The sequence below is a fragment of the Abrus precatorius genome, unplaced genomic scaffold, assembly GCF_003935025.1.
Source record: "Abrus precatorius isolate BTA unplaced genomic scaffold, Abrus_2018 Scaffold8, whole genome shotgun sequence".
Classification (NCBI taxonomy): domain Eukaryota; kingdom Viridiplantae; phylum Streptophyta; class Magnoliopsida; order Fabales; family Fabaceae; genus Abrus; species Abrus precatorius.
Window position 1 is genome coordinate 29,127,986 of NW_020874428.1, and position 14,881 is coordinate 29,142,866.

At 36.0% G+C, this 14,881-nt stretch overlaps 3 protein-coding genes across 7 annotated transcripts; 1 reads left to right on the forward strand and 2 right to left on the reverse strand.

Moving 5' to 3' along the window:
• Nucleotides 1-843: 843 nt before the first annotated feature.
• Nucleotides 844-3,990, reverse strand: LOC113846285 (glucan endo-1,3-beta-glucosidase 1). Of its 3 annotated transcripts, none has more exons than XM_027474367.1 (4): nt 3,642-3,990; nt 2,255-3,568; nt 1,500-1,527; nt 844-1,341 (listed from the first exon to the last, which is right to left on the reverse strand). In XM_027474367.1, exons 1-4 carry the CDS (start codon nt 3,709-3,711, stop codon nt 1,170-1,172), a joined length of 1,584 nt encoding a protein of 527 aa, XP_027330168.1. In that variant the 5' UTR covers nt 3,712-3,990; the 3' UTR covers nt 844-1,169. The 3 variants fall into 3 exon arrangements, with proteins under 3 accessions (XP_027330168.1, XP_027330169.1, XP_027330170.1); XM_027474368.1 differs by having other exon boundaries at nt 3,709-3,987; XM_027474369.1 differs by lacking the exon at nt 1,500-1,527 and having other exon boundaries at nt 1,200-1,341; nt 3,642-3,921.
• A 3,086-nt stretch (nt 3,991-7,076) lies between these two features.
• Nucleotides 7,077-9,275, reverse strand: LOC113846354 (5'-adenylylsulfate reductase 3, chloroplastic-like). Its single transcript, XM_027474504.1, has 5 exons — nt 9,170-9,275; nt 8,923-9,075; nt 8,715-8,838; nt 7,823-8,630; nt 7,077-7,689 (listed from the first exon to the last, which is right to left on the reverse strand). The coding sequence occupies exons 1-5, from the start codon at nt 9,228-9,230 to the stop codon at nt 7,459-7,461; spliced, it is 1,377 nt and encodes a 458-aa protein (XP_027330305.1). The 5' UTR covers nt 9,231-9,275; the 3' UTR covers nt 7,077-7,458.
• Nucleotides 9,276-10,564: 1,289 nt separating this feature from the next.
• On the forward strand, nt 10,565-14,399 carry LOC113846203 (lactoylglutathione lyase GLX1-like). 3 transcript variants are annotated; one of them, XM_027474196.1, is made up of 9 exons: nt 10,565-10,673; nt 11,075-11,184; nt 11,268-11,392; nt 11,598-11,662; nt 11,754-11,966; nt 12,558-12,605; nt 12,710-12,817; nt 12,929-13,081; nt 14,101-14,399. In XM_027474196.1, exons 2-9 carry the CDS (start codon nt 11,096-11,098, stop codon nt 14,140-14,142), a joined length of 843 nt encoding a protein of 280 aa, XP_027329997.1. In that variant the 5' UTR covers nt 10,565-10,673; nt 11,075-11,095; the 3' UTR covers nt 14,143-14,399. The 3 variants fall into 3 exon arrangements, with proteins under 3 accessions (XP_027329997.1, XP_027329998.1, XP_027329999.1); XM_027474197.1 differs by lacking the exon at nt 10,565-10,673 and adding an exon at nt 10,702-10,851 and having other exon boundaries at nt 14,101-14,357; XM_027474198.1 differs by lacking the exon at nt 10,565-10,673 and adding an exon at nt 10,872-10,984 and having other exon boundaries at nt 14,101-14,357.
• The last annotated feature ends 482 nt before the right edge of the window (nt 14,400-14,881 follow it).

Below are 14,881 nucleotides of genomic sequence, written 5' to 3' on the forward strand. Positions count from 1 at the left end.
GATTATTATGTTCACTTTTGAATAGAATTAACTTCTTTATACATCAACCCCTTAATTTAATAGATGCATCAATGGTAGGTTTGCTTAGAAAAAAAATTGAACAATTTGTTTTTTCTCATCTCAAATTTTAGTCTCTTTTTTCATTAAACAAGGTCCGCTTGTATATAAGTCGATCAAGACCCACTAAAGTTCAAGAGTTAACTGTCAATGGTGCAATTTTTAATCTCAAGCTACCATTTTTCCTTTTATAAAATATTATTTAAAAAAAAAAACATGTTTTTAATTATAATTTGATTTTTTTAACAGCACAAGTTAACAAAAACAAGCAATATATTTCCTTGTGTAAAAAAAAAGAAAATTTTCTTCATGTATCAATTTCTACATAATATGACAAATATATAAATTGAAACTTTATATTCATACAAGATTAAAGTCATTTTCAAAAATGACTGAATTTCTTAATCCATTTTCATATTAAACACATTATATTCTTAATCTATATTATTAATAAATTTCATTTGAATCATGTGTATCTATTCCATAATTTTAAGGCACGTGTAAAGTAAAACAACATGGTACCATGTTCTCTGGAAATGAATTATGGTCGATGGGAGTGTAAGGCGCACCAGCACTTTCTATTTTGGAAAGAAATTTTGCATCCTCTGCTAGACAGCTACCTTTCAAAACTGAGTTTTTATTTTCTTACTGGGAAAATAAAACCTGAATTTTTTTCTATTTTAGTTAGCTCTTTTTTAATTTTCCGTAGATAAAAATATACAGAGACAATTTCAACCCAAAAAAGGAATAGCGAAAATAGAAGGGCAATGGAAAAGAAACTTGAAGGGGGAACAAAACTCATGATCATATCCAATGGCCAGAATCATGGGCCTCCAACACAACGATGATAGCCACATTATGAATTTGTGATACATATTCTAAACAAATTGATAAACAAATATGATTTTAAGAAATACATACGTTAATTACAAGAGGCCCACGAAAAATTATTAACACTAGTTTCTTAGAAAAGGAACCATCTATCATAAGCACTATCATAAGGTTAAAGCTACAGATTATGCACGATTCCTTTTTCTCTCATGATCTTATCCTTAAATCTAAGAATTCAAAATTCCAAATAGAAAAAAAAAAAAAATTGAATTATTTGCACCTCATAAAAGGACTAACAACAAAGTAGGGAGATAAGCAGCCAAGAAGATGTGCAAAATGTTGATAATTGCACTTATTTTTATGTTGTTAAAGGTTTTGAACCTCAACTTCTCCCCTGCACTGCTTGACTGAGTAGAGTTCACCACATCCTTTGTCTTGTTGCTCACTTTTTTGCTGCATCACATCGAACGAGGAATCAATCACAGTTAGGTAAAGATGCAGGTTGTTCAATAAAATTCTAAAGTTCAGATTTTGCGCATAACAAAAATGCTATTAATAGGAGCATGATATTTTATAAAAACACAAAGGCAACTAGACAGAATATTTCTTACCTTCCAGGAAATATACAGCTCCCGTGACCTGCAATGCGAGGGTATTCCCCACAAAATAAAAAAATATTAATCACCAGTGTTTTTTATACCTAGAATAGACAACAAAGTGAAAAATAAACAAAATCGTGGAGCCCATTTTGCACTGATCCAATCTCTAAAGTACTTGTGCTTCCACGCAAGAGTACAGTAAGAAAGTGCCCCGTAAAAAATTGGAGAGCAAGAAAGTTACAAGTGAAGGTAATCTATATACACGGTCCAGAATCTTTGCAATTGTCAGGGGAAACAGGGTGCTATTACTCTCAGACAAACCAGTATCCAACTAGGACATGGAGTGGGTGCCAGTCCATGGCGATTCAATTACCACTTCCCTTTTTTTTTATTTCATTTTTCACACCAACAAAAGTTCCTTTGGAGTGCGTGGGCACCACACACAAATGCATTTCATTTCACTCCATTCCAGAAATCATTACCACAACACAGTTCTATTTTCAAATCATTTCTCCTTTTCCAATTACTAGCAAAGTTTCTCACACTACTCACAAAAGTGTAATTTTACTGTTCCCTCAAACAATTAATTCTGCTACATTACCATAAACTTAAATAAAAGTAATCAAATTAGGCAAAACAAGGATACAGCTATTAGCTATTCTAAATTGAACGAACACATTGTCACAATTAAGGATCCTCTAATTCTGGTTTGCAGCATAATTAAATTTGAACACAATGGCAATATCAAAGCTCAAAATTGAACTTACTAGGATCAGTGGTGGTGATCATTGCCACTCCTTTGAAGTCACAAGTGCCTGGAGTTCTGCCTTCTTTCTGGTAGTAACTATCAAACGCATAAGAAGCATGGTTCTTCACACTATTAGGCTGGTAACAACTCTCTCCAGGCTGAATCTCGGAGCAATTCGCGCGCCCCGGCCCACAGGCCCAATCAAGCGCAGCCTGCAATGTCTTAGAATCAAAGCCATCCATGGCAATGCAGTATGTCTGATTGGTGGTATCATTGGCCAGAAAAGTCCCAATTCCGGACACATGAAGCAAATACGCCGGCGTGGCGTTCCCATAAAACAAACCCCAATTGGCCTCCGACACCGGCGGAGACCTCAAATCTTCATTGAACAATTCATAGATAAAAACACTGGAAGTAGTTTCAGGGTGCAAAGGGGTGCCACTGCGATCAAAAACGTGCCTAATCAAGTTGGAGTTATAAGTGTCTGCATTGTCTTTGGTGGCATAAGGCTCCTTAGCATCACCCCTTGCAGGCCACCCAGTTTCCGTTACAAGAACCAAAACATCGGTGACATTAAGGTTCTTCATGGAGAAATAAGCAGCGTCGATCATGGCGTCGAGGACGTTGGTGTAGTGAAGCAAGGTGTTGGGGTCGACCATTTCCTTAGAAGGGGTGATGGGCTTGAAGAGGGCATTGTCGAGAGGAACCACCCCCTTGTTCTGCATGAAGACGTAGTAAGGGTAAAGGTTCATCATCAAGGGGGAACCCGTTCTTGAAAGGAACTGAAGGAGAGGGAGAATAACGGAGGTGAGGCTCTGGTTGAAGTAAGCCTGAGAAGGAGGAAAAGGGTCGAGAATGATGGAGGCGGCGTGAGGGGTTGAAACCTTTATCTGTTGGTGAAGGTTCGAAGCAACGAGAGCGTTGTAGAGGGACTCAATGGCGGGGAGGATAAGTGGGCCGGAGGATGGAACCGTCGTAAGGACCTCGTCGCCGACGGAGATTCCGGTGATGAGTGTGTCTGGGTAGTAAGTGACGACGTTTCGGTCGATCCATGAAGCGGCGGTGGCGTTGGAGGAACCAATCGCGAGGAGCTGGTTGTTGGGGACGCTGATAACCACACGAATCTTTGTACCAGAAAGAGCTTTAAGGATGTCGGGGTTTCCATCGTAGATACGAACGTGTGTTATCTTTTGTAACTGAAGAAACGCGACGAGGTCGGAAGCTGACGGGAGATTGGAAACATCGGTGCCGATGTTAACCCCCACGAATGGTTGCTTGTCTTGGTCTTGGTCTCGATTTTGCTGCTTCACCTGAGGGGAATGTAATGCTTCAGCTGCAAAGCAAAAATAAACAAATAACAGTGTTAATTAAGTAACAAGGAAGTTTTAGAGAGTTTGGTCGAATACCTGTGGATGAAAGGGCGAAGAAGGAGAAGGAGAGGAAGTGAAAGAGGAGAATGAATTTAGAGTTTGCCATTGAGGAGCGTCGTCCACTTCACTTCCTCATCCTCTGCTTCTGCTTCAGCTACAGATCCTTGCATTATCTCATCTAAAATTATTTATTTAGTTTACTCTTTGGGGGGTTCTTGAATGAATATTATTTAGAATAAAGGAAGGTGGATTTTTCTAAGATTGGATGACTGAACAGAAGAAGAAAGTGTAGAGAGGGTTAACAGTGATCTATCTGCCAAATGCCAACTGGGATCGAATGGGATGCTACTCTCTCACCTCTGCTCCCACTTTACTGCTCCACTCTTGTGTGCCCTTCTAGATTCCTTCCTCTTAAATTTTTCGTTTCCTCATTTCTCCAAAATACCCTTCTACTGGACCCTAAAAATAATGTCTTTTTAAAATTCTAAACTTTCTTTTGGTTTCAAAATTTGTTAAGCTTTTTCTCTAATATTATTTTATTCCCTCAGCGTTAGGAAATAAAGACATCTCACGGACTTAATATGGGAAAGAGGCCTCGCTTTCTTTGCGCAAAAGGAAGAAACTGTAAATTAAAACACTTTTTTGTCTGGAAAACCATGGTTTTTGCCTTGCCCATGTAGATCTGTTAAGTTTGCGTGGAAAATTACGCTTGGTTTTATTTTTACTTAATTGAAAAATAAAAATTGTTTTTTCTTTTAAGCTAGAAATTGCTTGTGTGAAAATTAAAACAAAATAAAATAAAATTTCATAGATATAATAGAAGTAATTAATTCATGAATTATGATTATTGTAGTAAAAAGCATGCTTACTACAGGGAAGCGAATAAGCCTGGTGCTGTGTGCTTTTTAATAAAATTGTATACATAGGCCTTAAATGGAACTTAAATTTTGATACTTAAGTTTTATAAAATTAGAAAAAATATCTGAAATAATGCATAACAACCTACACGCATGAACAGTTGAAGTTATATTAAATATACACCGAATTTAAATAAATGGCCAAGTAAAATAAACCTAAAAGTGAGGAACAAACAAGGAAATATAACGAGTGGTGTTGGCAGTGATTTGAACATGTGAGGACTCTGGCAACAACAAAACAAGGCCGATTCAGAAAACTAGCAGGAGTGGCAGTTTTGCTACGGAAGCAAACAGAGAAACACAGGTGGCTTTGTTTATCTCTATGTATCAGTTAAAACGGTCATGAGCTTCTTCAGCACATAATGGAAGACATGAAGCGAACCAGAATGACAGAATCACATGTGCTCATCCCTCGTCACACCATAACTATTGGGCTATGTCACAAACATCTAATCAACCTCTCACCATTGTCAAATCTATGAATAGTTGAATACCCCGTAGTCCATCGATTGCTTGATCTCGCCAAAGATAACTTTGGGCCACCAACATGCCATTCATATTTGCAACTTTGAAGCTTTTCATTTTCATTATAATGACAATAATTTCTTAAAGAATAACAATCATCATGTTTGCTTTTAGATCTCAATATATCTCAATAAAGAAGAAAAGGGAGGAGAATATTGAGATATCCCAACTCATGCCCATTAAAATACTCTCTTTTTATCACAGTGGGGTTGCTCAGCCAAAAAAAATACAAGCCAAATGTTCCCAAGCTTATGATAAAGTTAATAGACCCTAAACTGAAAAAATGGCAAAGCTTATGATAAAGATAATAATTGACAAAGTTTTGTTGCAATCTTGCTGTTGAACTTGAAACAGTGATAAGCTGTTCTCTGGCTAAATATCTGCAATAGAAGTACATAAAACATGGAGAAGGAAGGCTTGTTAATGGTAATTGTAAGAGCTTCCTTTTCCCCCTTTCAATCACTGCTGCTTTTCCTGCAAATAGCACTTTGTCGGGTCAACTTTCTATGACTAATGATTCACCGCAACCAAAAAGTAGATTTTCCTATCAGGGATTCGGTCATACCAAACATAACATAAAATGGCAAAATTATTCTTGGCCATTTTAATAATTTGGTTATTTTCTTGTCCCTTTATATAATCTTACGTTACACAGATTGCGCACTTAATAGTTTATTGATTAACTACCAAACAATTATTATAGGATCAGCGTCATCAAAGGTAGCAGAGATGTGCTAATTGAATTTAAAATGATTGCAAAGACAGACTAATGGGCAGCGTGTAGCAAGTGTTAGTTTGGAAATTGACTGCTAACTCACGGAGAACAAAAACATTGGTGCAAAATAAAAGAAGGCCGAATCAATTAGCCCATTATGAAACAGGCTATTGTAAACATGCCAACCCAATTAAGCTAGGTCCACTCTTTCGTTAGTGTATATATGTGTGTGAACATGTTAATTTTGTAAGTTGACCAACGAAAGAACATGTTAATTTGTAACAGACACGAATGGCAAATTATAATTTAACCTGATTTTCTATTAGGAGTATCTTCTTGTGAGCTGTCAAACATTTCACTAACGACAGTTAGTAAGAATTTAATTCGTATCTTACAAGGATGCGAGTTTAATCTTATTGTCAATGTGATGTTCTCATTGATGTATGATACATAAGTAAAGTGTTTTTTGAGCTTTGAAGTATGTCCTGACCCTAACAAATCATCCAGACCTAACTCACTAAACCTTTTATTTTTTGGTAATTCAACTCATGTAAACTTCTGTTTATCAAACAAATAAAAAGCTCATCACATTTCTTCTGTTAACGATTTTAGATTCAACGATTCTATTTAGTTGGAATTGGTACGAAAGAAGCTCTTGAATTTGACTGGATAATTAATATTAACAATTAGCCATTTTTTACATTTCATCGTAATTTCCCTTTTTACCCCCAAATTAATAGTTGCCATCTGTATTCGTAGTGAATTCGTATGAAAATTGTTCGAACTAATTAGCAATAGAATTTACACACACATTGTGTCTACAGCAAAGACACCACTCAATATATAATTTTTGGGTCAACCAAAACTACTTTATATTGTGTTAAACGGATGCGAATCCAAGTAATATATAAACATCAAGCCAAGCATAATAACAGGTCGTTTCAACTTTCCCCATTATGAAACACCCCCAAATAAGCTAGGCCCGTTCCGTTGCTAGTGTTAGACAATTATGACTTTTTTTTTTAATTATATTTTAAGAAACTGATTTTTAAAAAAAATTTATGATAACATCTTTTTTTACATTCTCCTTGTTTTTTTAATTATATTTTTAAACAAATTTAAAAAACTGATTTTTTTAATGATAACAATTTTTTTTTACTTTTAAAAAAATGTTTAAAAATAGAAAACAAGCTCTTCCCATATTCTCCTCCCCCAATGACGACCCCCCCCCCCCCCGGGGAAAAAAAGATCAGTTGACCCTACAAAAAAGAAAAAAAGGAAGCTAAAATGATGATATCGAACTGTTGGGACAAGTTTAACACAAACTAAATCGCAAAGTATGAAATTTCACAAGATAACATCAGTGATTGATCGAAGATATCCCGATATTCAAAATGGAAAAGGGCACAGTCCTATATCATTATAAACAAATCACTCATCTAGAAAAGAAGAAAATCAATTACTCCCCTACATAATGTCTTCTACAAACGACCACGGTAAGATGGTCTAAACTATTCCAAACTCAGGATCTTATTTTGCTAAACTAACGTCAAAACTTCTCTATTCCCACTTCCAATTGAGTTACCAGAATCTGAATGAATGGTATACCCGTGTAGTGTAAAGAAGGAACCTGTACGTATACTCACAGTTAAATTGCAACCCAAAAAACAAAATTTTCCCCGACAAGTGACAACTCTCATCGTAAGGCATTCACAAATGCCATCAATGAATCAACATCTCTCTTTTCCGAGGGATACTTTATTGGGCGAGACGAATGCTTAGGGAAAAACAATATTGTGGGGAAGCTTTCCAACTCCAGTTCACTCTTTGCAAACTCTTTATGCTCTCCATCTGCTCTAAATTTTCCAACCTTAACCCTTGTCCCCGCTAACTTCTCTGCCAAATCAACATAAGAATCCTCCATAGCCTGTTGTAAATGCAATTCAGAACATAGATCTCATTAGAGAGAACAACTATTTCAAAACCATATTGATTAATGTGTGAGATAATCTTAATTCATAACAGAATAAAACAAGTTAAAGGAAATGTTTTTAGTTTACCTGGCAGTAGGGGCACCATGGAGCATAAAGCACAACAAGCCAGGGTTCTTTTCTGTCCTCCAATTTTGCCAAATTTTCAATCCCAGTCCTGCTCAAGTTAACCACATTCTGGGTGTTGAAAATGTCAGCAACGGTGGCAGTGCCATTTGCATGAGACACCCCATTTCCATTAATCTGGGCAGCATCCTCCTGCTTTATATTTCCTTTGTGAAGACCACACTCTTTAGCTTTGGCATCCTCCCACCACCACCTCCCTTCCCTTTCATGCTGTCCAGGCAAAACAGCCCTCGTGCAAGGCTCACATCCAATGGAAACATACCCTTGCGAATGTAAGGTATTCACAGGCACATCCATGGTTCTAAGGAAGTTCCATATATCATGTCCTTTCGCATTGGCAACAGGGTTCCACTTCACCAGGCTACCAATTCCGCCCTCCATTCCCTCAAAAACCGGATCAACCTGAACAACCGGTATTTCTGATCTAGTACCCGGTGACTGATCCTTTCTCTGCCCAGTTATCCATGCTCTGAGACCCTTAAGTGCCCTCCTCAAGGGTCTCACCTTCCTCACCCTGCAACATTCTTGATGCCCATCCTCATAGAACGAGAACAACCCCTTGCTCCTCACCAATGCCTGAACCTCAACAGCATCAGGGAACATGTACTCTATGCGAATTCCATAGTGCTTCTCAACCGCATAAAAAAATCGATACGTTTCAGCGTTCAGTCTCCCAGTGTCCAAACTGAAAACCCTAAACGGTCGACCCGTCAAGCGTGCGTACTCAATCAAAGCAACGTCTTCTGCACCACTGCAACCAGAATTCACAATATAGAAAATGTTTAGGGAGCAATTTCAATCATGCGTAGAACGCACAATTAATTCCAACACACACCTGAAGGCAATCGCTATGTCGTTGCCGAATTTCTCGAGAGCTCTGTCCATTATTTCAAGAGGCGAAGCATTCTCAAGATCAATTGCTATCCGTTCAAAATCTTCCTCTTCCGCCTCAGTAAGCTCTGCAAATTGAACGGCGTCATGGTCGGCACGTGCATCAATCCGACTCTTTCAAAAAGATAGAATGCGTTTTTATTCAAATGTACCAGAAGCAACGACGCTTGCTGCGAGGGGAACATGGGAATCCTTTCGTTGAGGTTCTGCGTAAACGGGCTTTACCGAGCTCCTTCTTTGGGATAATAAATTAACAGATGCTCCATTGGGCCTATCTGAAATCCTAACCGGCCCAATTTGCGGAACTGAAATTAAAAGAAAAAAAAAGGTATGAATACATCAAATTCATAAAACTAATAATGTGAAAAGAGAGAGAGAGAGGCATTAGTAATCAGTTACGTTTGGGGTCTGATGATGGGAAAGTGGGAATGGCAATGGAAGAAGGGAAAGCGATAGCCATTACGAATTACGAATGTTTTGTGTTCTGAGAAATGGTTTTCCCCTTGAAGGAGGAGAAAAGAGAGTTGGGTGGCTATATAAAAGGGAATGGTTCGTTGAACCTGGACATGTTTGAGGAATGCTTACGTGGCATGTGTCCACTGGAAGATAGCAAACCTGTGGCCTCATCGCTTCCGTCAGATCGCGTTCTTCCACCATTTCCCGGATTCTTCTCTTCTTCTCCCTTTTCCTCTGTGATGAAATATCTCAGATTGTCCGTTGGATTACGTTGTTTCAAAATTTTAGCAAAATGCTTAAATGAAATGACGAGTGATGGTTGGATTCAGTTACGTATCCATGCATTTGCGAGAAACTTCAAATCTATAAAATATGTTTTTATTAAATAAGATTAAAAGGGAAATATTTTTGTATCAGCATTAAATTAAATAATTTGTATTTGTAAATACATGTCATAAAGACACATGCTAATTCCGTACATAAATACATATGATGTGGTTTATTCATATTCCTCCCAAATTCTCCGACGCTTTACTTCAATTCCAATTGTATATGGAAATCAACACCCTTTGGAGATGCGAAGGGATTTGATATTTTCAGAGAATTTTGCAAAATCCCTACACTGTGAAAGAACGAATGCACCATTGAAGAATGGAACAGCATATATGATTGCAAAGGCGATTCCATTTTTCAATTATTAGAATAAGAATTCAGCAATTATTTAATAAACAACATTAACTTATCAAAAATAATTAAATATTTTATTAGATCAGAAGGAGTTAGAGGAACCTCCCATGGATGAGCATGGTACAATATGTAAGAGATTCGAACTAATCGATTTGTTTACAGGTATACCCAGAAGATACCAAAAGCTTTTCAGAAACCCAATGGCCCTTCTGGATGGGGGAGGGGGGTATAATTTTTTTCGTTTAGCTTATAAAAACCTTTTGTGTACAGAAAACTAAAATTTATTAATAAATCGTTTTATGAAACTCTCGATCAATATTGTTTTTGTGCCTGTCATACATAATATATTACATAAAGTAAAAAATGATTGTTGTGGCTACGGCACGCACGTCTTTCACGTTTTGTACTAAAATATGTCGTTGTGAAACGCTGTTCAAAAATATTTTTTACTTTAATAATAGAATGGAATTATTTTCAAATTATATAAATATATTTTAAATCTGCCACAATTAATTATTTAAAACACTAAAACAAGATTTAATTATATTTTTAAAGTTTAAAATTATATTTAATCTCAAAATAAACTAAATAATATTGAAAACGTTTTCTTTAAAATTCTTACTTATAGACGATAATGATTAAAAAAATTGCTATAACTATTATAAAAAAAAAAACCCGCCTTGATATTTTATCACTATTCCCCCGGAAGCAGGAACTCACGCATCGCTAGTTCTAGTGACAGACACTGACCAGAGTACTGGTTAGTCACCTCTCAAATTTCTGAATCATGAGTTTGATTATAGTTTGTTTTTGAGCTTAGATCGTATGGTTAACTTATAGGAATTAGTTTTTCTTGTGGTGTTTGTTTGGTTTATTTCGTTCCCGTCGATACCCATTCGTCTAAACGTGGCATTTTGTTCATAATTTGTGACACCTTGGTGGGTTTTACCATTCATAGTTTACTCATCTTGTTTAGTCTTAAAAAGAAAGCAATCTGAATCCGTTATTGAGCTTTGCTTTTCCAACTTCTCGTGTGACGTTTTGTCAGCTGAAATTGCTGAAAGGGTGTATGTTCGACAATTAAATCATATAAATTTATTTACTTTATTAAAGATGGATTATGGGGTTTAATTTGCTTGTTTTTTCTGGCTTGTGTTGCAGTTGCAGAAGGAGGCATTGAATATGGCTGACTTGTTGGAATGGCCAAAGAAAGATAAGCGCCGCTTGCTTCATGTTGTCTACCGAGTTGGTGACCTTGAACGCACTATCAAGTTGGCTTTTTGACATGGGTCTTTGCATTCTTACATTCTTTGTGTTTAATTAGATGATTAAAATTCCCTCACGATTCTCTCAGGTTCTACACTGAATGTTTTGGAATGAAGCTTTTGAGGCAAAGAGATGTTCCGGAGGAGAAATACGCTAATGCTTTTCTTGGATTTGGCCCTGAAGAATCCCATTTTGTTGTCGAATTAACATACAGTATGTTACTTTTCTAGCCTTTTCCATGTTGCATGTTGTTCACACTGATTGCGTGTAGCTTTTTTTAAGTACAATGATGTATGGTTTTGATTCTTTTTCTCTTGGCAACTACTTTAAAATTTGTTTGTACTGAACTACATGTTGCCTCTGCGCACAAGGATTTTTATAGTGTTATAACTATTTAAATCTATGATCTTATTGTCAGATTATGGGGTGACCTCGTATGACATCGGAGATGGCTTTGGACATTTTGCAATTGCAACTCAAGATGTAAGACAAAGTCTTCCTTTATTCAAGCTTGAGTATCTATTTAGTATTTACACAGTTAATTAAATGAGCTGTTTATTGCTTCAATTCTTAGATTTACAAATTGGTTGAACACATCCGAGCCAAGGGTGGAAATATCACTAGGGAACCTGGTCCAGTTAAGGGTGGGACAACTGTTATTGCCTTTGTGAAGGATCCTGATGGTTACACTTTTGGACTCATCCAAAGGCCTGTAATCCGTGACCCATTTTGTCAAGTAATGCTTCGCGTTGGTGATTTAGAGCGTTCAATTAAGTTTTACGAGAAGGTAACAGTCCAAGATTTTTTCATATGTAGTCCAGCCCTGTTGTTGCAATTTGCATAAGCGAAAAACCGTTATAGAACCATGCCCCATGGGCTGTAGCAGTGGGATAATTCTTAAGGTTGCGTGCTGTATAACTGTATTCAATCAGAAGCATTCAATATGAACATCCAAGTAAAGCTTTCTCATTCAAATCAAAACAAGTTGAGTTAAGGCTTTTAGTTAGTTCCATGGAAATTCTTTTCTGAAGTTTTAACTTTGTTGACCTGCACTCTATTTGTCCATTTCACTTTTTCTATATACAATGGACGAGTTTTGTCAGTGGGTTCGAATGCTACAAGATCAGCTACCTGCATTGTTGTGCTTTACTATATTTAGCAACTGCTGAAAGACTGAAACTTGATATGCTATTTTGCATTGAACAAATGTTTGGATTACTTGCTATAAAAGGATCAGAGTAGGAATTAATAGCTTTTGCTTGTGATGCACAAAATAGCATCACAAAATTGACGTTTGATGAATTACGATTTAAATTTTTGTTAAATTAAATGCATTTCATTAACTAAGGCAATTTCTTTGGGGATCATATTTGCACAGGCTTTGGGGTTGCAGGTGTTGAGGAAGGTTGATAAGCCTGACTACAAGGTGAAATTTCTTCTTTCCTAAATCTTAGCAATGTACTTACTAGCAGGGACATTTTTCATGTGCAAGCCATTCTTGTAACTCGCAATATGTTGCATGTCTTACAGTACACTATAGCTATGCTTGGGTATGGAGAGGAGCACGAGACAACTGTGTTGGAGCTGACATATAACTATGGTGTCACTGAATACTCTAAGGGAAATGCGTATGCACAGGTTAGTGAGGAGGTTGTATTACCTTCTCGTCTTGAAGCCTAAACTGGTTTTCTACTCTTTTCTCAGTTTCTGTGCTACTTAATGATAAAATTAATGTGTCATATATAACAGATTGCTATTGGTACTGATGATGTATACAAGAGCGCTGAGGTAGTTAACCAAGTCATACAAGAGGTTGGAGGGACGATTACTCGGCAACCAGGGCCAATTCCGGGCCTCAACACGAAAGTCACTTCCTTTTTAGATCCAGATGGATGGAAAACTGTAAGATCCCCCCTCCTCTTCGACTACAAAACCTGTTTGCTCTTGGGTCTGATGATACCATCTCTAGTGTCATATAAATTTTATATTTGAAAAGTGAGATACTTGGGTTCTAGATGCTACCTTACATGACCCAAAGAAACATGGATTATATGTTAACCTATGAGTGGCTGGTTTATTAAGAGAACTGGCATTATTTTGATTTTAAACCTTTGATGCTGTTGAAATTACTTATGGGTATGACTTATGAACAAACCTATTTAAAACCACTAGTCTCTATCATGATTTAGTGATGATGTGAGATACATCTAAATTTATGATCCTAGGCTGTTAGCAACGAATTTGAGGTGGCATATGATATGACGTGACTTGTTTATATGTATAACACGTCATAAATATGTGATGGTAGGGACTATTTAAAAATAAAATAAAATTATGAAGACCAAAATCAACAAAATATAACTAGAGGACTTAACCGAAATTCCGTCATATTTAGAGGGATTACTGGATTAAAACATATTTTACCATAAAAAGAAAATTATTTGTTTCAACTTTTTTCATCATCATGGAGAGGGCATTCACTCTGATCAGCAACCTAGACTGACTATAAAAGTTAAATTTGGAATTACCATTATCTGATGATATGTTTTGTTTCTTTTTATTTTTGGTAACTCTTTGCTTCCTTCACCTTGTTTGGAAAAGTGAAACCAAAATTTTTGTTATTTTATAATTGAATGGTGAATAGCTACACTACTTTACAAATGCTTTAATGCCAATAGGTTTCTAACTTCATGTTTAATTTTAGCATTTTGCATGAAAAGTAAGGTGCTTTATTACGTGACAAAGCTGTTGATTGCCTTCCTTTTTCTTCAGTGGTATTTTGATTCTTTCTTAACATGTGAGAAAAAAAGTGAAGTGGCATGCCCTTTGAATGTGTTCTATATGGCCCGAATCAGCTCCTCTTTCTTGTTTTAATTTTCCGGAATATTTATAATTAGTTGGTTGTATGATTCATTTTATAGGTACTGGTTGACAATGTTGATTTCTTGAAGGAACTGAAGTGAAGAGAGCGAGCTTAACACGAAATTAGTAGTCGTGGTGCTTTCGTATGAATAAGCTGTCTCGTATTTTATCATTGTGTGTGTGTGTGTGTGTGTGTGTTACATCAATGTACCAGTGATCAGCATGTTTGCTTGCTTTTATGGGATTCTATGCACAATTGAAACCTCTGTGCGTATGCTACATTGCTACCTATAATTAATCTACAAACTAATCTGTCACATGTTGAGTCCGGTTTTAAAATCGGGTTAATTCATAACTTTACTGTTATATATTTTTTAAAAATTATTATAGTTTTATTTTAAAATATTTATCGATTTTAATAAACATTCATATTATTTAATTTTTTAAAATATGAATTAAGGAGATAAATTGTTAAAAATTGTTTCTTTTGGTCTTGTTTATTAAGCATCTTCTAAATTTTTTTGTAAGATACTTCATAGCTTTTATAAAGTATTAATTTTTTTTCTTGTCATCTTTATTAAGTAAAATTAGTGATAATTTGAATTAAAATTAATAAAAATAAATATTAACAATGAGTTTAAATTGAATAATATTAATTAAAAATATATCACATTATAACTTTTTTTTTCAATAACCAACTTTAATTATCTATATAATTTAGTTATGGCCGATTTATAAGAAAATTACAGAAAAGTAACATTTGAAAATTCTTATAATAAGAATAAGACAACTTGATTTTACATGCACATTCTCGCCTGCCGACAAAAGCCTTGAGCATTT